This window comes from Pinus tabuliformis, chromosome 3_1 (assembly GCF_031772625.1).
Source record: "Pinus tabuliformis cultivar Carrire ecotype Pingquan chromosome 3_1, CPIR1, whole genome shotgun sequence".
Classification (NCBI taxonomy): Eukaryota; Viridiplantae; Streptophyta; class Pinopsida; order Pinales; family Pinaceae; genus Pinus; species Pinus tabuliformis.
The window spans coordinates 224,412,989-224,436,764 of NC_142301.1; the positions used below are offsets into that span (position 1 = coordinate 224,412,989).

Here is a 23,776-nt window from a genome sequence, read left to right on the forward strand (position 1 = left end):
AAAGGCATACAGGATCTATATTCCTAGCAGCAAGAAGATTATCGTGAGGCGGGACGTGAAGTTCATGGAGGACAAAGCTTTCAAGAGATCTCGTAAAATGCCAGCAAGTGATCAGAGTCAGTCATCAAAAGCTCCATTAGTCCAGTAGCAAGGGCAACCACAAGGGCAATCGCAGGGACAACAACAAGGACAGCCACAGGGATCTATTACAGTAACCAATACGAGCATAACCTCAGGTGCAAGAGATCCTGTGAGTTTGCAGCAGATGGAGCAACAAAGGCAAGATGAGTTGGTCAATCTTCCCACTACTGGTCGAACCAGCAGGGAATTTCGTCAGACGTTGGGGGATGCAAAGGAGTTCATAGGAGCTCCTAGGACAAATAGGAGAGAACGTAGATAACCAAACTGTTAATTTTAGGCAACAATGATATGTTCTATGCTTTAGAGCAATTTCACTTCAATTTCTTTATTAGCCCAATATCAATTTTCAGATTAGCAATCACATCAACATGATAGTAAAATGCAGATAGAACATAAAAATAAACAGTAGAAGACAAGCCAAGACAAGAGGACACAAGATGTGGCACTAGCCAGGGACAAACCCCAATGTGGGGAAACCCTTGATCAAATCTTCTTTCAGCCTTCAATAGTTCAACAGAGAGTACAATATACAAATCTGATAATTTATACCAACAACAAAAGAGCCCTAACCAAAAGGTCAACACTGGTCAACAGGGCATATTTAACCCTCAGCAAATCGGTCAACTTCAGTGAACTTCAGCCTCCAAACATCAAGAAAAAACAACCCTCAAAATAGTCAAATTAAACCTAGGCAAAGTTTGGTCAAATAGCCCACCTGCGGTGAGCCCTAGCTGCAGTCAGCGCTGGTCAAACTATCTAGAAATTCGGTCCCTTGAAATTTCGGCCTCCTAAAATTTCGACCTCCTGAAATTTCGCTCTCTTGAAATTTCGGACATGTGGAGAGAGAGGGGCCCAAAAAACCGTACCCAATCAATGAGGAGAGAGAGAAGTGTGAATATGAGTGTGTCCAAATGGGGTTAAGTCACCTTCTATTTATATGCAACGTTGAGGATGAATAGACGTGACCGTTGGGCTTTTGAGCCTGCATAAGTTTGTTGGCCGACCTTGACAATTTGACCATAATCAAAATAAATTCATAACTTCATTTGTACATGTCAGAATCAGATGATCTTTAGATCAATCCTACACCTCTCGGAGAGAGGAATCCAAGAAAAATATCAGTTGTCATAAATAAGATGACCCATGTGGAGTTTGGCCCTAGTTTCCAATTTTAACACTCCCTCTCAACTAGGGAGAACTCCATCTGCTAATCCATCTGTCAATCTGTACTATCTCTACCATCAATGCACTACTCTGCTCTGCTGAACTATGAAGAAGAAGAAGTGATCGAAAATGTATCATACCATTCTCAACTGACCCGAAGTCAGTCCCAATCAAAGGAGAGTGTGTCATACCACTCTTACTGACCCGAAGTCAGTTCCAATCAAAAGAGAGTGTCTCATATCACTCTTATTGACCCGAAGTCAGTTCCAATTGATCCCAGATCAATACCGATCATCCTAGCATAGGGAGTACGGCAGTACACGATGCGTCCATCAGTATTACTATGGTCCCTATCCTCATTTCCCTACTCATTGGCCAGATGAGAGGTACTTCCCATGAGTCCCAGACTGCATGAGTAGGATGTCTTAGTAGGAGAAGGATGAACCACTCAACCTACCTACATGTCGCCAAGGGGTATTGCAGGGGAAGGCTGAACCACTCACCCTGTACATAGCAAACCACTAGGGGAAGGCTGAACCACTCACCCTATGGTTGCCCATCGCTCCAAGAAGTACCCCAAGCCCCCCGGAGCTCCCACAGCTCAATCTCCATCTCATACAGGACCCTCATAAAAGGGTCTCTCCACGACTCCAAGTCATTCTCGGAAGGCCAAAAACTTGACCTTCCCTAGGGGCTTTGTCAGAATATCGGTGGCTTGTTCATCAGTCCCAATGTGATGGAGCCTTATTGCTCCTTGTTGTACCATATCCTGAATAAAGTGGTACCTAATATCTATATGCTTGGAGCGATCATGAAACATGGGATTCTCTGATAATCGGATCCCACTATGGTTGTCGTAGAGGATCACAGTGGTATTTAGCACATGTCCAAACGACTCACTAAAGAGCTTCCTCAACCAGATAGCTTCACAGGATGCTATACTAGCAACTATGTATTCGACCTCGGGGGTGCTCAAGGCAACTGATTTCTGCTTCCTGCTCGTCCAGGATATCGAAGTAGAACCCAAAGAAAAATAACATCTAGAAGTGCTCTTGCGATCCACCACACTGCCAACCCAATCAACACCATAATAACCATGCTACCTCACATCTCCGGCAGTGTATCTAAATCCATGAGATATCTCAGAATATTCTTGGCACCAATCCAATGTATACGATGAGGCTCAACCATATATTGGCTCAATGTGTTAACTACAAAACATATGTTCGGACGAGAGTTCACCAAGAACATTAGTTCTCCTATGAGTTGATGATACTTAGAAGCATTTCCCAATTCAGGTCCAGCAACACTACCACATAACTTCTTAAAGTTAAGTTCCATCGGAGTAGTTTGAGAATTGCAGTCCACCATCCCAATGTTTTTAAAACCGGAACCGGTGACCGGACCGGTCCACCTAATGAACCGGTTTACCGACCGGAACCGGTCTAACCGGGACTGGTTTGGTCTAAACGAACCGGTTTTAAAAAAATACATTAAATAATTAATTTTTAATGAAACAAAACTATTTTTAAGATGTAAAACCATGATTCCAAGCCAATAGAGACAAAATATGCAAAGTTTGCTTATTTATATACCATGTAAAGGTGAATACATCAAAATGGCACCGAGTACAATACATATCATCAACAAAATAGAAAAATACATATGAAATGAGGCTCTAAATGGCCTATAAAGTCCAAAAACAATGTTGCAAGCTATGAGGCCATTGGCCTACTACAAGTCTATAGTATACACATGATCAATCATCAAGTTCATTACCACTACTAGACACAAGATCATCATCAGGAGCTACATAGACATCATCTGGTTCAGAGTCTGAGGATGCCTCAGCCTGATCTGCAACCTCAGTATCAATGCCACCAATGACAATAGAAGTGGACTTAATGGAAGCACGAGTTTGTCGACCTGCATGACTAGTGCCGTCCATTGGTTCTTTGCCTTTCCTTGATGCCGCTATTGATCCTGGTTCTGATGCCACCACATAATCTGCTTCATTCCCCGCCAAAGCCATGTCGATATCAAAATCAGCCTCAAACACAGGTTCTTCAGTCTCCTCCACCCATTCTGATGTTGGATCAATATCGTCCAACACAATGGGATCTAGATCAGGAGTTTTTCTCATCATTTGGAGCTATAATTGCATTTATTGTTTACCCCCAAACCATGAAATCCTGAAAACCATTAAGTCTGCTGAATTTTGAGTGAAATCTAAAATTGTAGTTTCTCCATATGAAATCCAATGAGGTCGAAACCACTCTCAAACATCCTGAGTCATTTCATGGTAATGTTAAAAATTTAAGTAAAAGGATGAAAATGAAAATTAAAGGAAATGTCACTTTTACTTTAAGAATTTAACATTACCATTAATTGCCAACATTGTTAGGGTTGAAACACCCTTAGTCCCCCCCCCAAAACCCCTCAAACACAGTCAAAAACATGCTTTTTTAACTTTATGGTGGTTGTGCCTAAAACCGGCCGGTTTAGGACAAAACCGGCCGGTTTGTTACAAACCGGCCGGTTCCGTCCTAAACCGGCCGGTTTTCACCGGTTAGGGCACAAAAATGGAGAAGTCAGCATTCAAACCGGGTTTTTTGGCCGGTTTAGACCGGCAGGCTTGCTAACCGGCCGGTTAGACCGGTAACCGGTTTTTAAAAACGGTTTTTAAAACACTGCACCATCCCAAATCTTTCCAATATCTTCACAACATATTTTCCTTGAGAGAGGAAAATTTCACCTGGCTTTTGCTAGACCTCCAACCTAGGAAATACTGCATCGGTCCTAGGTCCTTGATCTCAAATTCAGAAGCCAACTCCATCTTACATTGGTGAATGAGAGGGTCTGCACCTGTTAGAAAGAGGTCATCCACATAAAGTATGAGAATGAGAGCTTTATCATGTTGATTTGGGGTAGCATCGGATGTGCTCTAGCCATGAAATTTGGTGGAGAGGTTGGGGCACATGAGATCTCCAATACCCAGAAAGGGTTTGGGCAAATTCTAAATAGATCAGGAGATATTAAAATAATTAATATTTTTAAATGGAGTCCCTAAGTCTAAACTTAGGGAAAATAAAGTAAGTCTCTGTATATAAATGAGTCTGTGTGAGTGGTCCAAAAGACATGGATCAAGTCAGATCTAATCTTAGCCATTGATTAGGGACTTAATCTCGATCGTTGAGATGTTAACAGGAAAAGTATAAGAGGAGGCTTGAGGGTCACTTGGAGAGTACATCAGATGATCAGTCATTCTATTCTTTAGAGCGGGATTTGCTAAGAGAGATAGAATCAGTGGTCGGGAGAGCAACTGAGGGGCATTGAGTACAGAGAAACAGAGAAGGCAGAGATTGTGTTGGGAGAGTAGCGTAGCAGCCAGGGAGGGTGATGCAGAGCCAGCAAGGGCTCACGTAGAGGCAGCCAAGTGCTGCGCAGAGCACTAGAGGGGCCAACGCAACTGACGCAGGGGCTCCTAGAGTTGACGCAGGTCCTCCTGGGGTTGACGCAGGCCTAGAAAGGCTGACGCAGGGCTAGCGTGAGACAGAGAGGGGTTGACATAGTCCAGTTTGGGCAAACACTCTGGTTGCAAAGCAGTTTTGTGCTAAGGAGCTGCCGGAAGGATTTTCCAGGGTTTTAGCTAGGAGATTTCTCTCAAACTATGAGGTATAGCTGCTAAGAAATTCTCTGTTGGGTAGGCTAGTTTCGACACCCAAATTGTACTCTGATATTGTTTAATAAGAAAACCCTCAGATAGCTGCATCGGTTTTCCCACATTGGGTTTTTCCGGGGACACTGGTCCAAAAATAATGGTGTCATGTGGTGTGTTTGTTCTTGTTTCTTTTAGTTGTTGATCTGTAATGTGTTGAGCATACACTGGTGTTTATTTTCAGTATTTACTTTGTAAATAACTTGTTAAAGAAACATAACAAGTAGATAGGAATAAATCAGAAAAAATGCATGGAGGGTTTCTAAACTAAGTAAATTTAGAAACTTCAATATGGTATCAGAGGGTGATTGCAGATCACAGGAGGACTAAGAGACATCATCCGAGCGGAGCAATAGCAGCAGAAAACAGCTGTCCTGAGGTGACAAAAGTTGTTTCTAGAAGCGCAGAGGCCAAGAAGTGGGACGCAGAGTCAGCCAGAGCCACGTAGAAGAAGTCGGGAGCTGCGCAAAGCCTCAGAGAGGCCAGCGTTGCTGACGTAGAGGGCTAGAGTGTTGACGCAAGGCATCCTAGGGGTTGACGCAGTTCACAGAGAGGTAGTTGCTGGGGTCTAGAAGGCTGCATGAATATTGTAGAGTGGAGCTAGTGAGGTACTGTAGTTAGAACAATACCTGACAAAGCAGGGCAAGAGGAGTTGTTAATGAGGGTTTCTAGTCGAGGAACCTGGATTAGCAGTGCAGTTGCACAAGACGATCAGAGCAGGGGGCATCTCAACAAGCAGTAGAAGGATTTCCAGGAGGGAAATCAGGACTTAGAGGGAGTCCAAAAGAGAACTTCCAGACAGGAAGTAGAGACTCAAAGGAGTTGAACAGAGAACTTCCAAGAGGGAAGTAGAGGAGCGTCATGGCGCTACACGGGGTAAGAGACCAGGATAGACTGGACGGAGCATCGAACTTTGCAGTCTGGAAGGCCATAATCTTATCAATGCTTGAAAGAAATCTTGTCAAGAACTTCGCCTTGAAGGTTATAGCTATCCCAGTCGACCCCAATGATAACGACAAGTACAAAGAGACGATGGCGAGGGCCAAGCGCATTATCCTTGACGGGGTCAAGGATCATGTGGTACCACATATAGTCAAGAAGGAAATGGCAGTTGAGATGTGGGAGGCTCTCAAGAACCTGCACCAACATACTTCTATGTAGAGAAGAATGTTGCTTGAGAACCAGATGAGGTCGTATCAGATGAAGAAGGGTCAATCGATTGACACTTTCCTCAGAGGACTGAATGAGATCCGAGACCAGTTAATTGCTATAGGAGTGACACCGATTCAGGAGCTTATGGTGAAGATAGCCCTGAATGTTGTCTTAGAAGATTGGGAAGTGTTTGTTCAGAGTATCCTGGGTAGAGGGACTCTCCCACCTTGGGACTAGATGTGGGCAGCTCTTCGCCAGGAAGAGATCAGACGTCAATCGAAGACAGGTAGTAGCAGCAAAGGGATCAAGGTCAAGCAGGAGGAGGAGGATGTGGCCCTAGCATCCGAGGGAAAGCGAGAGAAGCAGAGGAAGAAAGATCTCTCCAAGATCAAGTGCTTCCACTATGGGTAGATGGGTCATTATGTGACCCAGTGCCCAAGGAAGAAGAGTAAGGGAGAGTTTTCCGAGACTAAGATAGCGCCAACACGGGCAGAGAAGGATGTTTTGACAGACGATGAGTATGCCATGAGTGCACACACGCCACTTGAGCGGAAGTGGGGAGACATCGAGCTGTAGTCAGGCTGACTACAGGCGATAAGGGGCAGGATCCTTGAGGTACCCAACCTCTTGGATTAGACCTTGCTATGGTAGCCCCGACGAGGAGTAGTAGGATTGGCTGAGTTAGGTAGAGACGGATGCAGATGGAGTGGCAGAGAAAGCTATAGTGCAGGAGTCCCGAAACAACGCAGAGCTAGCGGGCTGCAGCAGTGCGAGAGGCATAGGAGTGTTGCACCAGTGCAGGAAGGCACAAAGAGGTGTGCAATGGTGTGAGATGCAGGGAGGTGTTGCAGCAGCGCAGAGGTCAAAGAGAGGGAGCACTTTTCAGCGGCAGAGGGAGCTTCAGCATCAGTGGGTGTTTCTAGCCCAATAGGGAGGTCAGTTGGGAGATCAGTTACTTCTCAGTAATTGAGTTGCAGTGCAACAGTGGGCAGCACGATGCAGCATGATGAGAGGAGGTGCAGTGCGGATGCAGTGCTGGGAGAAAGGACTAGCAGCAGCACGGATGCAGAGGGAGTTGTCGTACAGATGCAACAGTGGCAATGGTTGAACCATGGGTAGCAGCGCAGAGTTGGGTAGGAAGGGCTAGCATCAGCGCAAGTACCGATGCCGGATGATCAGAGTAATACTCAGTGAGGAGTATTGCTAGAGCACAGTCCTCGCTAAGAAGGAGTGTTGATTTGGGGTAGCATTGGATGTGCTCTAGCCACAAAATTTGTTGGAGAGGTTGGGGCACATGAGATCTCCAATACCCAGAAAGGGTTTGGGTAGATTCTAAACAAGAGATATTAAAATAATTAATATTTTTAAATGGAGGTATTAATATGAATCTGTGTTAGAGTGGTCCAGAAGACATGGATCAAGCCAGATTTAATCTTAGCCGTTGATTAGGGACTTAATCTCGGCCATTGAGATGTCAACATGAAAAGTATAAGAGGAGGCTTGAAGGTCACTTGGAGAGTACACCAGATGATCAGTCATTCTCTTCTCTAGAGAGGGGTTTGCTAAGAGAGATAGGATTAGTGATCGGGAGAGTAGCTAGGGGCATTGAGTACAGAAAAATAGAGAAGGCAGAGATTGTGTCGGGAGAGCAGCGCAGTAGCCAAGGAGGGTGATGCAAACCCAACAAGGGCTCATGCAGGGCCACGTAGAGGCAACCAAGTGCTGCGCAGAGCACCAGAGGGGCCAGCATAGCTGATGCAGAGGCTCCCAGAGCTGATGCAGGGCCTCCTGTGGTTGACGCAGGCCTAGAAAGGTTGACGTAGGGCCAACGTGAGACAGAGAGGGACTGACGCAATCCAGTTTGGGCAGACGTTGGGGTTGCAGAGCAGTTTTGTGCTGAGCTGTTGGAAGGATTTTCCAGGGTATCAACCAGGAGATTTCTCTCAAATTGTGAGGTATAGCTACTAAGGAAATTCTTCGTTGGGTATGCCAGTTTCGACACCCATATTGTACTTTGATATTTCTCAATAAGAAAACCCTCATATAGCTGCACCGATTTTCTCACATTGGGTTTTTCCGGGGACATTGGTCCAAAAATAATGGTGTCATGTGGTGTGTTTATTCTTGTTTCTTTTAGTATTTGATCTATAATATGTTGAGCATGCACTGGTGTTTATTTTCAGTATTTACTTTGTAAATAACTTGTTAAAGAAAAATAACAAGTGGGTAGGAATAAATCAGAAAAAGTGCATGAAGGATTTCTAAACTAAGTAAATTTAGAAACTTCAACATGTCATTTTCAACCTTAAAGTAAAGGTTTAGATCGACTTCACTTCTAGTGAATCCCAGCTTCATCCGATAGTTATCGACCCTTCATACCAAGCTCGAGGTGTTTGCTTCAATCCATAGAGGGCTTTCTTCAACTTGCATACATGAGATTCCCGATCATGAACCTCAAACCCCTCAAGTTGTTCCACATAGACTTCCTGTTTGATTGAACCATGCAAGAAAGTAGTCTTGACATCCATCTGATGTAGGTTCCATCCTTGCGAGGCAGCGAGGGCTATGATCGAGCGGATGGTGGTGTATCGAGCAACATGTGAAAATATCTCATCGTAATCTACACCATCCTTTCGAGAGAAGCCTCGAGCAACAAAGCGAGCCTTGAACTTTTTTGCACTTCCATCAGCTCCATGCTTGATTTTGTAGAACCACTTAAAGGTGACAACTGATTTGTCTCGGGGTCTAGGGACCACATCCTAGACATCATTTTTCATAATTGACTCGTATTCTTCATTCATGGCATCCTTCCATACTTGATGCTTCACGACTTATTGAATGATGAAGGCTCATTTTGAATGATAGTGCTCATGGCGGTCAAATATCCTTGATAACAGTTCGGCTTCTTGCTTTCACGGAAAGTCCCCCTTGGTGCAATTTGTCCCTGGGCATCTACGAGTCTCCCTAAGCCATGAGGGTCTCCATTTGGAGGAGGAGGGCTCATGAGGAGGAGGATCAATAGGATCCATAAGTTCATCAACATCAGGCATCGTTTCGTCTTCTTTTGCACTCTGATTTCCGGTGCCAACTTCTTTGTCCTTCCTTGGGATGGGAAGGTTGTTGATCTTCCCAAGGGCCATATCTTCGTCGAAGGTGACATCATGACTTATCTTAACTTCCTTTTGACCAACCACATAAATTCTACATCCCTTAGAATTTTCACTATAGCCCACAAAGATTCCTTTCTTCCCAGATGCACCCAATTTGCTTCTTTTCTCTTTCGGCACATGAAAATATATGAGACTTTGAAAAATTCTAAAATGAGAGACATTGGGTTTCTTACTAGTGAACATTTCTTCGGGAGTCTTGGAGTCCAATGCTTGATGAGGGCATCGGTTTTGAACATACACGGTGGTATTTGCAATGTCAACCCATAGGAACTTTGGAAGGCCTGGCATGAACTGCTTTTACAATAGAGTGATTCTTCCTTTTAGCCACACCATTCTACTCAAGAGTGTACGGCATTGTAGTCTCCCTCTTAATGCCAACTTCTCTGCAATAATCTTGGAATTCATTGGATTCGTACTCGGTCCCATTATTAGTCCTCAATATCTTGATTTTCTTTTCGAATTGGTTTTCGATCAAGGCTTTGAAGTGTCGGAACCAGGTGAACACTTCATCCTTCTTCTTCAAGAAGTAGATCCAGGTCTTGCGAGAATAATCATCCGTAAAGGTGAGATAATATAAGTATCCTCCCAAAGAGTTTACGGGCATCATACCAGATATGTTATAGTGGATCAATTGCAATATATCTGTGGTCTTGCTATTACTTGAGGGGAATGGTCCCCTTGTAAGTTTTCCTTCGGCACATCCCAGACATACACCTTCATGCTCTACTTTGAACTCGGGCATACCTGTCACCATCTGTCTCACATCGGGTATGGCCTTATAATGAAGATGGGCAAACCTTCGGTGCCATAGTTCAGATTGTAGAGATGTGTCGCAAGACATGGCTCCCAATGGACTTCCTCCAACTTGATACAAAGTGTCAAACTTGAATCCAAGAGTAAAAGCATCTTTAAAATTTCTTTTCCAAACACGTACCTTTCCATTGATGAATGCCACCTTGAATCCTTTGTCCACCATGGTTGAAATGGACACTAGGTTCTTCTTGAGATCGGGTACATATAGTACTTGTTGCAAATGAATAGTGTTACCTTGATTCAATTGAAGGGTAACATTCCCTACTCCCTTCACGAGATAGGTGGCATCGTCTCCAAGGATGATCTCCAAGTTTGTCTCCTTTTCTATCATATTAGAGAGGGCTTCCTTGTATCGGTGAAGTGCCTTGAGGCACCACTATCAACCAGCGAATTTCCCAAAGTGTCCGGAGGAGAGGTAGTGGAGAGGGTCGATATAAGACAGTACTCTTTTTGCTTATTGTTAACAACATTTGATTCTTCATACCTGTAGTTCCTTGATTTCTTGGATGGTCGACGATTTCCTTGATGTCTCGCATTCCTTTTTCCTTTGCCATTGGACTTGCCATTCCTTTGATCGTTGTTGTTGAAGTTGCCTCTAGAATGATTGTAATTTGTGATCATCATCATGCGATGTGCTCCTTCTATTTGGACACTCCCTTGCATAGTCGCCAAACTTATTGCAAACAAAGCACCTGCCCTTCCTTCCTCCCTTATATCTAGGCTTTCCATGGAAATGACCTTTAGACCTTGCATTATTTCTCCTTTTGGCATGCGTGGAGAATGCAGTGGGGTTATATTAGAAGGCATTTCTTGCTCCACCATTCTTGTTTCTTCTTGAATGCATCTCAACATCACTTCTTCAAACCCTAGAATTCGATCATTGTTGAGGATGGTGGTTCTAAATACATACCACTCAGGTGGGAGTCCTCCAAGGGTGGTGAGAGTAAGTTCCTTGTCAGGAATGACTTCTCCAATCGAGAGTAGATTATTCTTGATCTCAGTAATCCTCAAGAAATAGGATTGAATATCCTCGTCCTTACCCTTCTTAATATCCTTCAACTTATTCTTGAGAAATAGAATTTGATTAGCATTACTAACCTTGAACATGCCGACCAACCTGTCGTAGATCTCCTTGGAGGTCTTCAATTCGAACATGTAGGCCACCAAATGCTTGTTAATGGAATCCTTGATAATCTTCTTTGTGTTGATTTCAGCCCTATTGTACTTGGTCTTCGCAGCAGCCGATGTTTGTGAAGGAGGTTTAGGGATTTTACCTACACATAGTCCATCACTTCTTTTTCTTCCAAGGTCAAATCAAGAGACATCTTCCATCCATGATAGTCAAATTTATCATGGAGCTTGTCTTCAGCCGGGAAGTAGGATGAGGAACCCATTGAACCTTTTGTCCTTGTCCAACTGTCTTTGGTGATTGCTCTTTCACTCTTGCTTGGGCTTTGTCTTCACCTTAGCTCTGATACCATGTTAATTTTAGGCAACAATGGTATGTTCTATGCTTTAGAGCAAATTTACTTCAATTTCTTTATTAGCCCAATATCAATATTCAGATTAGCAATCACATCAGCATGATAGTAAAACACAGATAGAACATAGACATAAACAGTAGAAGACAAGCCAAGACAAGAGGACACAAGATGTGGCACTAGTGAGGGACAAACCCCAATGTGGGGAAACACTTGATCAAATCTTCTTTTAGTTTTCAATTGTTTAGCAGAGAGAGTACAGTTTACAAATCTGATAATTTATAACAACAACAAAAGTGCCCTAACCAGAAAAGTCAATGTTAGTCAATAGGGCAGATTTGACCCTCAACAAATCGGTCAACTTCAGTCAACTTCGGCCTCCAAACGGCAAGATAAAACAATCCTCAAAACAGTCAAATTCAGCCCAGTCAAAGTCTGGTCAAACAACCCACCTTCCGTCAGCCCTAGCTACAGTGAATGCTGGTCAAACTGTCCAAAAATTCGGTCTCCTAAAATTTCAGCTTCCTGAAATTTCGCCCTCCTGAAATTTTGGCCTCCTGAAATTTTAGCCTCTTGAAATTTCGCTCTCCTGAAATTTCGAATGTGTGGAGAGAAGAGAGGCCCAAAAATCTGTACCCAATCAATTAGGAGAGAGAGAGAAGTGTGAAAATGAGTGTGTCCAAATGAGGCTAAGTCACCTTCTATTTATATGTAATGTTGAGAATGAATAGACGTGATTGTTGGGCTTCTCAACCTACATAAGTTTGCTGGCCGACCTTGACAATTTGACCATAATCAAACGAAATTCATAACTTCATTTGTACATGTTAGAATCGGATGTTCTTTAGATCAATCCTACACCTCTTGGAGAGAGGAATCCAAGAAAAATACCAGTTGCCATAAATAAGATGACCCATGTGGAGTTTGGCTCTAGTTGCCAATTTTAACACAAACAGGTACCAGACATTGGTGGCACAGGTTTTTGAACCTTCTAGCTATCAAGAGGCCGGACAACATCAGGTGTGGGTGGATGCCATGGTAGAAGAGTACATCTCTATCATGACTAACGATGTTTCAGAGGTAGTGTTGAAACTTGAGACCTATGGATAGGTCAATTGTGGTCTCTCGATGAATCTATAAGATCAAGTACGCTACAGATGGAAGGCTAGTTTCGTGGCAAAGGGTTATGCGCAGAAGGAAGGCATAGATTATGAGAATACCTTCGCCCCAATTGCCAGATATACTTCCATCCAGTCCGTTATATCTCTAGTAGCAGAGATGGGATGGTAGATTCACCAGATGGACGTCAAGACAACCTTCTTGAATGGGGTGATAGAGGAGGAAGTATACATTAAACAACTAGAGGGCTTTGAGACACATGAAAGGGGCACATATGTGTGCAAACTAAAGAGAGCTCTATACGGGCTCAAACAAGCTCCCAGGGTGTGGTATGGTCGGATTGACAGCCACTTGCAGAAAATGGGATTTGTCAAGAGTGACACAGATCCACTCATCCTAGTGTTGCATGCAGATGACCTCTTTCTGACTAGGTCATCAAGGCTCATAAAAGACTGCAAGAGGAACCTAACAACAAAGTTTAACATGAAGGATCTAGGACTGATCGATTATTTCCTAGGACTGGAAGTATGGCAAAGGGACGAGGAGATCTTCCTTGGTCAAGGGAGATACGCTATAGATATTCTAAAGAGGTTTAGGATGCAGGACTGTAGGCCTATGTCTACGCCTATGATTATGAACTGGAGGAATATTGGTGCATCAGAGGATGACGACATTGACCCAACCTTGTATAGACAACTCATCAGTTCCCTCATGTATCTGGTCAACACTAGGCCAGATATCTGCTTTGCAGTCAACACTCTCAGTCAGTTTATGGTGGGACCTAAGAGAGTGCATTGGACAACATTGAGGCCTATACATAAATATTTGTGCGACATAGTTGAAAATGGGTTGAGGTATACTCGAGGTGATTGTTTCAAGATATTGGGTATACTGATGCAGATTGGGCATGCAGTTCAATGGATCGGAAGAGCACATTTGGGTGTTTCTTCAACGTTAGATCATGGGTTGTGTCTTGGTGTAGCAAGAAGCAAAAGTCTGTGGCACTGAGCTCTGCAGAAGCATAGTACATGGCCACATGCAAAGCTATTTGGCTTTAGAAGTTGCTAGTGAGTCTGTTCAATCAGAAGATGGAGGTGATCAGTATTTATTATGATAACCAGAGTTGCATCAAGCACTCTGAGAATCCAATGTTTCATGATAGGTCGAAGCATATAGACATATGATATACCATTTGATTAGAGATTGTGTGTAGTGTGGATCAGTCCAACTACAACATGTTCCCACAGAGTAGCAGGTTGCAGATATACTCACGAAAGCTCTAGGGAGAGTTAAGTTCATCTATTTCAGAGAACAGATGGGTATAGTGGAGAACACCTTCCTTGCTAAGAGGGAGTGTTTTTTTTTTGGATGATATGGTGGCATTAGACAGGTGTTCTAGTCTCGATTTTTGTCTAAGAAGCTAAGGAACACGAGAGCTCCAAAACCCAGAAAAGGTTTTGGGAGAAAACACGGAGGGACCACTCAATTAAATTAATTGACCAATGATTAAAAATGTGTAAGTCTAACTTATGAAAATGGATTAATTAATAGGAATTAATTGAGGAGATCTACTTATGCTCTAGAGACATTCAGAAAATGACGTGGATTAAGTCTAAGATGATCTTAGCCATTGATCATAGATCTTGGTCGGCGATGCTCCAACGAGAGATTATAAGAGCAAGTCGATGGGATGAAGAATGACACAAGAGGGAGAGTGAGTTAGCCAAGGTAGTGCGAGTTTCCCAGTGCGCGGTATAAAGCGAGGGAAGAATACAAGCTAGAGAAATTCAGGGGTTGCAATAGGGAGAATTTCAAGAGAAATTCTCAAGTAGCTTTCTAGATTCCAGATCCAAGAAAGGGAGGTTGAATTGACCGACAGAGAGGCTGAAATTATACAGTGCGAGTTGCCAATTACCCAAAAAGTGCGAGTGCAGGATCTCTATAGCAAGTGTAGGAACCCAGATCAACATTCCAGAAGCGGGGCAAATTTGATCCACAGGCAAGAAGAGGTAGGGCGACTCATCTGGAAGTGATCCAGAGGCAGATTGAGTTCTCTACAACAAATAGTGCACATTTCCAGTGCAGTTGAGCGAATAGGCTAGGAAGTGTGAATTTGTCGAGGAGGGCTAGATCCAGTCTTTGTGAGGAAAAAGTAACTTTCCTAGTTTAGATAAATTGTTGGAGCTAAGCTAGAAAGGCCAACAACTGTAATTCTCCAAATTTGTTGCATAATAAAATAAACCCTCATATGCTGCACTGGTTTTTCCTTCGGGTTTTCTCTCGAGTACTTTTCAGTCCAAAATAATTGTGTCATTTTTATGTGTGTGCATCTATTTTTCAGCTCATGATTTTACTTCCGCGTCATTATTTTTATTGTGAAGAATTGCAGTGTGATTTATTCGTTAATTGTCGTAAATTAAATTGCTAATCAATTAGGAGAATAAATTCCAGTTGCTACAATTTCAAAGAAATTTCACACCTTATTGAATACATTTTTGGGGTTTCTAATTAACAGGTTCCTAAAAGGGTATTTAGCTTGGAAATTCCTTGGGTTACTTAATCTTTGAGGCCTATTGGGGAAGCTTCCTTTATGGGGATAATATCCATACCAATCTTGCATGACTCATACTCATATAAGACTCGTCTAGCTATTGACTCATCGACTTGTATAAGACTCGGGAACGACCTGTATAAAACTTGTATAAGACTCATCAAAATGCAAAAAAACCTTAAAATATAGTAAATTTTAAGCACAAAAAAGAAACTAATGACAATTCCAATCCTTATAAGTTATAAAAACCACAATATATGCAATAATTCATAACATCATCTCATATCTATAAAAGTACAACATAACATATTTGATTTTTGTAAGCAAAACATTTAGATACTGAATAAGAAAAGGAATCATGATTCCATAATTAAAATAAAAAATGCCAGCGAGTTCAAAATTCAAATACATGTCATAAATGATAAATAAGTGTCTCATAACAATCTTGAGTCTCATCACTCATGGACGACCACACCTACAATAAGCCCTCGTGGAGCTAATGCTAACATCGGAAGGCTGAAGCAACTGTGAGGCAGGTGTATTTCAAGTCTCCATTTGAGATGGCAAACTAGAGAGATCCTCAGTCTCTTCATCAAGCCAACTCAAATCAAGGGACTCCTCCTCCACAACCCAATCAGAGTCTAGATCGGTAGTATCCAATAAAATTGGTTTTGCCCTTTGGTTGCACTTGTTTTGTGAGCCCTCCTCAGCTCGTAGGGTCCTGTGGTTGAGTTTCTCAGCCACACAATAGCCTTGTGTGGCTGACAAAGCCACTGGGCCTTGCGGGCTAAGGAAGTAGTCCTCCTCAACCCAAAAAAATTTGCAAGTTAAAAAAAAATTGAAAACCAAAAAAAAAATTAAATTGAATACAAAAAGTTTTAAAAAAATTACATGGAAAACATTCAAACAAGGTTCATGAAGCTTACCTGAAGTTGGGTCTGATATGATGAAGCCTCCTTTAGCCTCGTTTAGCCCCCTTCAGGAGTTCTTTCACTATGCAATGGAGTCACTCAACACTCATAGAAATAAGCCAAACACTCAAATGACAAGTGAATGACAAATGGAAGGGAGAGAGGTGCTTATCAAGTGCTTTCTTGCCTCCAATTTCCCTTTTCCTCCACCTCATTTCCAAAAAAGAAAAGAAAAAATAAAATAAAAAATTGCAATCTGAGGTTTGACTAGTCTTATAAGGGTCTGATGCGTGGGTCTTATGCCAAACCCGTAGGTCTTATACAAATACACGGGTTTAATATGAGTTTGGTCGAGGAAGTGTCTTAAGCGCGGGTTCTATGTGAGTGACCCGACTCACTATACAACCTGCCAAGACCCGCTAGTACTCGTGGGTCTTATGCAGGTAGTGCTTCACTGATCCATTCACAAAACAACAAAGAACAGCCACTAACGTGATAGTGGTGGTTGGCTTCATTGTTGCCTTAGACCTGGAGTGTTGTTAACCCCTAAATTTGCCCTTTGCAAATTTGGAGGGTTAAATACTAGCACATTTCATCATGCTGGAGGTTCAGAGATAATGACAGATACAGGTTGGGGGTTGATTCCCAAGATGATTGTGAAAATTCCTAGACTTGAAGGAACCCCTACTACAACAAATTTGAATCTACTTCACCTACTTGATTTTTAAATTACATTCATCAAGTTATTCTTTTGAATATTGAAGCAAATTACTTCTGCAGCCTACACTTATTAAATATTTGATCTCATGAAACAAAATACAGAGCAAAGAACAAGATACATAGGACACACTTATTTTTGGACACAATAGTCCCCGAAAAAACCAATGTAGGAAAATCGGTGTAGCAACTTTGAGGGTTTATTATTATGCAGGAGAAATACCTGAATACAAATCTAGGATGATTAGCTAGCAATCCTTTACAGAGAAAATACTGGCGGAAAACCTGAGTGAGTTTTACCTCACTTCAACCGATAGAATTTTGGTTGATCCGACACAAGACTAGCTAACCCCTACTATTTCTACTCTGGCTTTGCGTCACCTTCTCTGCCCTCTGCCTCAGCTCTCTCAGTTGTTTTGGTAGTTCCCTGCAGTTCCAACAGTTTCGGTTGTTCCAACAGTTCTAGAATCTACGTGACAGGCAGCTTTTCTGCATCAGCTCTCCCAGCTACTATGTTGCCTCTGCGTCAACTCTCTCGACAATTGCATTTCCTCTGCGTCATCTCTCCTGGCTACTGCGTTGCCTTTGCGTCAGCTCTCCCGACTGTTCTGGCAGTTCCCGGGAGTTCCGACAATTCTCGACAGTTCTGGATTCTGCGTGATGGGCAACTTTTCTGCGTCAGTGCTCCCGGCTACTACGTTGCCTCTTTGCAAGCTCTCTCCACCTCTTTGTTTTGTATTTTCCAGAAATTCCTTCTCTCGGATTCTCTCTGCCCCTCAGTTGCAAGATCACCCCAATCGATTTTCCTCCTGAGAACTTCTCACCTCAGAAAATCAATTTCCTCAATCTCTCTGTGTGTGTTTCCAAATGAACCCCAACCCTCCATTTTATACTTTTCCTGTTGAGTCTTCAATGTTTGAGATTAAGTCTCTAATCAATGGCTAAGATTAAAACATGACTTGATTTTCCTTGTAGATCATTCTCACCCATATTTTGATTAATACCCATTAATATTTTAATTTTCCTAAGTTTAGACTTAGGAACCAATATTAATTATTTTAATAAAATACAATTTGTGGGGAATTTCACCAAACGGTTTTTGGGTTCTTTAGAACTCATGTGTCTTAACCTCTCCACCAATTTTCAAGGCTAGAGCACTTATGATGTTACCAAAAACTAACACTCCCTCTTAGCGAGGAAAGTTCTCTAGCAACAATGTCCACCTACATGTTGCTTTGTTTCTGAAGCACCTCCTTTCCGCACTGTTGCTGCCACCAACACTGTGTTGCTGCTACTATTGTACTGCTGCCCATGACACTACCACTGCCACTGCTGCATCTGTACTACAACTCCCTCTCAAATGTTGCATTTGCTATGTTGCTAGCACTGCCACTGCTAACACTGCATTCGCACTGCAACTCAGTGGCTGAGAGAAGCAACTAAAAACATCCAAAATTAACTGAACTTAACTGTGTTCAGCTTAATGCCATGAATGTTGGAATCTGACTGCTACTAGTCTCTGGCCCTCTGAATCTTTTGCACTGCTGCTGACTTCTGCGCTATGCCAACTGCACTGTTGCCAACCTTGCTCTGCGTTGATTAGTCTCTAGTCCCAAGCTACTGCATCTATCCTCCAAACAATCCACTGCATCATTTGACACTGAATCCATCTTTCTACTATTGAAACTTGGGCTCCCATAGCAAGGAATTGATCCAAGAGGTGGACTCCTCAAGGATCCTGCCCACATGTAGTCCTCTCGACTATAGCTCAATGTCGCCCCATCTCCCTTGTGGAGATGCGTGGGCACTCGTGGAAAACTCATTCTCGTTAATCTTTGCTAAAGAAGCCTTAGGATCATGTTTCTCATCCTTGTTATTTTTCTTCAAGGGACAATGGGATGCATAGTGGCCCATCTTGCTACAACTGAAACATTTCACCTTCGAAATGTCCTTTCGCTTCGGCTTCTGTTACCCCTTCAATGCTAGAGCTTCGTTTTCCTCCTGCTCCTTCGTCTTTGTGCCACTCCCATTGTTGCCACTGAGGTTGACCTTCACTAGGTCCCTCCTTAACTCCTCATGTTGAAGAGCTGCCCACATCTCCTCCCATGAAAGTAGTTTTTCTCTGCCCAATATGCTTTGGACGAAAACTTGACACTCATCTGAGACTCCATTTAGGGCTATCCTCACCATCGCGGTTGGCTAAGGAGTGGACCCCACTACAGCAAGCTGGTCTCTGGTGTCCTGAAGACGTTGAAGATAGAGGTTCACCCCTTCTCCTTTCTACTTCAAGGTTCGCTGCAACTTCGGCTCCAAATACATATTTCGTTGTTTGGAAGAGCCTTCATATAAAGAAGACAACACTTCCTACATCTCTCGGGCTGTATCCTTGCCCTGCAAGTGTGAGACCACATGATCTCAAACTCCATCGAGAATGAGCCTCTTTGCCTTCCCCTACTCGGCCTTGTACTTCTTCTTCTTATCGTTGTTAGCAATAACAACTACAACACTATTTTCGTAGGCCTCGAGATCATATTCCTTCAGAACAACTAAGATTCAGGTCTTCCATATGACATAGTTGGAAACTCCTTCCAACCTGTCCTGAGCCCATGCGATGCCATTTCACCTGTTGTCAAACTGACTCCTCTAGTTACTGCTTAGCACTGCTCAACAAGTGAGAAATTCAAACTTTCTAGTGGAAAGTTCTTCGAGGAGAAAATTCCCCTTCTACGTGTCTTCGTTCTTTTCTAGCGGATTTCTGCCCTGGCAGAAATTGTGCCCTTCAAGCACTGCACTGAGGCTCTGCATTACTCACTCTGCCTTTGCAAACTCACGAACTGGAAATCGTACCTCTCTGTCGACTCTCTTAGAGAGATTTCCTCGGAGTCTTTGCTTCCGGGCAAGGACTGTGCAATCCCTTCAAGGGGATTTGAATTTCTACCAAGTGCAGCTTTCGGCCTCACTGCTCAGCACTGGATCTGCTCTTCCTGTTTCAAAATCAATGCTCTGATACCATGTGAAAATTCCTAGACTTGAAGGAACCCCTACTGCAGCAAATCTGAATCTACTTCACCTACTTGATTTTTAAATTACATTCATCAAGTTATTCTTCTAAATATTGAAGCAAATTACTTCTGCAACCTACACTTATTAAATATTGATCTAATGAAACAGAAAACAGAGAAAAGAACAAGATACATAGGACACACTTATTTTTTGACACAATAGTCCCCGGAAAAACCCAATGCGGGAAAACTGGTGAAACAGCTTTGAGGGTTTATTATTATGCAGGAGAAATATCTGAATACAAATCTAGGATGCTCAGCTAGAAATCTTTTACAGAGAAAATACTGGTGGAAAATTTGAGTGAGTTTTACCTCACTTCACTCGATAGAATTTCGGCTGATTCGGCACAAGACTGGCTAACCCCAACTATTTATGCATTGGCTTTGCATCACCTTCTCTGCCCTCTGCGCCATCTCTCTTGGCTATTTCGGAAGTTCCTGACAGTTCTGACAGTTTCGGCTGTTCTCGCAGTTCTGGAATCTGCGTGATAGGCAGTTTTTCTACATCAGCTCTCTCGGCTATTCCGACAGTTTCGGCAGTTGTGGATTCTGTGTGACAGGTAGCTTTTCTGCATTAGCTCTCCCGGCTACTGCTTTGCATCTTTGCAAGCTCTCTCCGCCTCTTTGTTCTATATTTTCCGAAAAGTCCTTCTCCCGAATTCTTTTTGCCCCTCAGCTTTTGCAAGATCTCCCCAATCACTTTTCCTCTTGAGAACTTCTCACCTCAGAAAATTGATTTCCTCAATCTATGTGTGTGTGTTTCCAAATGACTCCAAGTCTCCATTTTATACTTTTCATGTTGAGTCTCAACGGACAAGATTAAATTTCTAATCAATGGCTAAGATTAAAACATGACTTGATCCGCCTTCTAGACCATTCTCATCCATATTTTGATTAATACCTTTTAATATTTTAATTTTCCTAAGTTTAGACTTAGGAACCCCATTAAAAATATTAATTATTTTAATAAAATACAATCTGGGTGGAATTTCACCAAACAGTTTCCGGGTTCTTTAGAACTCATGTGCCTTAGCCTTTCCATCAATTTTCAAGGCTAGAGCACTTCTGGTGCTACCAAAAACTAACAATGACTAGTTATAAGATTATTTAGTAATGATTTAGATACATTTATTGCACTGGTTGGAGAGAGTTGCTATTTTTAGTAGTTTCCCTACTTTGTGGGAGAGAGAGTTCTAGGGATGATACACCAATATGGATCACATATTTAGGGTCCTAAAGCTCAAGATTCCGGTGAAGATTTTCTGGGTTACATGCATGGCATTTTCTATTTTTATCAAGTTTTTCCTGGGGACTCATGTTAGAGATAATGAGATATAGAATACTTGTAAGAAAATTTATTAATGTCCAATTGATGACCACAAAAGTTGTCTAGTGAGCTACTCACGAGCGACATGCAAGCACTTTGTACTTTTGGCAGTGCTTGCATGTCGACTATGATCACAAATTTGGATTCCTTATTAAAAGACTAATTTAATGAGTATACTTTTATGAGATTTCGTGGACCTTTTATTTTTAGCAATGGTTGCATGTCAGGTCTGATTATACATTCAGGTTCCCCATTGTGTTCTGAGTCCAATGGTGTTGTTTTCATCCAAATCTAAGAACTGTCTATTTAGCAGTTGGTGCATGGCAACGATATTTACATATTCAGGCTCCCCACTGAGTAATGATTCTGATGGTGGTGGTTTCACGACTTATCATTTCAACTGGTTAAGTGGTAAGAAATCTCTTATACCAACTATTTTGAAATAAATCACATAAATACGACTGAAATCCATAGCTTTCAACAATAGAGTCTTTTAATATAGATTCATGTTTCCACATGTTTCCTGTGTTGGGATATTTATTTATGTGTTGTCTTTGAGTGGAAGAATTTAGAGTAATATTGAATTCAAAATGGCTGAAATCAAGGAGGCTCCCCAAACTCAGGTTAATGCCATGAATTGCTTCCATTCTGTTAAAATGATTTAAGAGAGAACTTGTAGTTGATGACTTTCAAATGTGGAAGCATCGAGAAGTTGTTATAATTATTAATTGCTCTCTGTTTTCATCCCAAATATTAACATTGTTTTAAAGTGGCTTCAATTCATCAGTTACTTTTTAATCAACTTGTTTTGAAGCATACGAAAAAGGATGAGGTCTCTTATGCTTTACCTAGCTCATGCTCCTCTCTTTTTGTTTTAAAGTGTAGAAAAAGGGTTAGGTCTCTGATGCGTTACCTAGCTCATGCTCTTCTCTTTTATTGTTATTTTAATCTCTTATATTTGGATAACCTTCTTGCCTCTAGAGTTTTCTGGACACTACCATAGTCTAGTGGGCACTGATGGTAGTATCTAATCCGATTGACCTATTCCTCTGTCATTTGCGGACATCAATAAAATGATCATATGTTATATTATTAATCTATTCCTTTTTCATTTGTGGACATCAATAAAATGATCATATGTTATATTATTTGTTGAAAATTGATTGAAAAAATACCAAATACAAGGCATGATCAAATACAAGCAGATATGCATTCAGAAATATACTGCCAGTGCATCCTTTCTGAATCATGCATTCTGCCAGAACGAATATTTTGGAGTCTGAGATTATGTTGAGGAAAATAGAATACAAGCAGCCAGTCGCTGGAAAATTTAGCTCTTGTTCGTACAGATCACCAGAGAATATCCTGGCTTCCTTGTCTTCGTATATATCCATAAAATGTAATCTTTCAAGCTGAGCACGATTGCCACTTTCCTTGATTATGGCATACAGAGAAGATGCAATGGTCAGGATTTGATTTCTGAATAGAATCTTATATTGTTCATGTGGATGGCAAAAGCTGAATAGTTTCTTTTAAGAAATTGAACATAATTTTAGAAGAAATTATTAATTGTACCTAAATTGTCAATCACATGTCCTTTTGTGAAGTTATCTATTATTATAATTTGGCTATAAGACAATTTAGTTACCTCTTGGATGTTATCTCTGCACCAGGTCGATTTACTAGATTTGCAGAAACGTCTTTCAGATGTCTTGGAAGAACATCATGGCAAAGGGTGTAAAGCCCAACCAAAATTTTGTGTAGAAAGTCAATTTGAAATATCTGCTTTGTTCATGAAATGTAGTGTGTGTGAAACTTTTGAACTTGTATTGTAAGCCTAAATTATACAGATTGAGAGCTATAATTTATCTTTTATGGAATATAAATCTCTGGTCGAACCTTTTGTAACAAACTAGAAAAAAAATGAATAGAGAGAATATTCTTCGTGCAATATCTCTGAAAGCTATTAGAATCTTAGAAATGGCTGATGTATAATTATATTAAGACTCCTGAGCATAATCAAATGTGTTGAAGATCAATATATGCCAAATTATTTCCAGCTTTGTATGTTAATTTCCATATATTGCACAAGTCCATGCATATGTGCTGATGCAAGTGGTGCATACCACTAAGTACAGTTTATTGTGTTCTCTCCTTCACTAACGTTTCATTTGATTCTCAAGCTTTTTAGTCTTTGTTTTGTGAACATGTATTGTATTTTTATCATAACATGATATAACTTTCAGATAGTTTCTCTTTCCTCCAGTGTACTGTGAATAGTGATATAACAATGGCATAGATCATCATACTGCTGGTTAGATTTTATTGTCTGGTTTTGGCGATCTCTTCAAATTTTTAAAAAGAAATTATGTTGGTTTGAGGGTTGAACTTATGCTTACACTGAGAGGGGAGTGAATCAGTGTAGGATCCTTTTTTTCATTGTTTTTGTA

The 23,776-nt window shown here is 41.6% G+C and overlaps 1 protein-coding gene across 1 annotated transcript in view; it reads left to right on the top strand.

Annotated features, from left to right (window-relative positions):
- The window catches only part of LOC149186606 (RPA-interacting protein A), a 328,511-nt gene extending 305,118 nt beyond the window's left edge, over nt 1-23,393 (top strand). Inside the window, exon 10 of the mRNA XM_089409394.1 lies at nt 23,000-23,393. Coding sequence (XP_089265520.1) covers nt 23,000-23,161 — 162 coding nt within the window. The 3' untranslated portion in view covers nt 23,162-23,393. The remainder of the gene's footprint in view (nt 1-22,999) is intronic.
- Nucleotides 23,394-23,776: the final 383 nt, after the last annotated feature.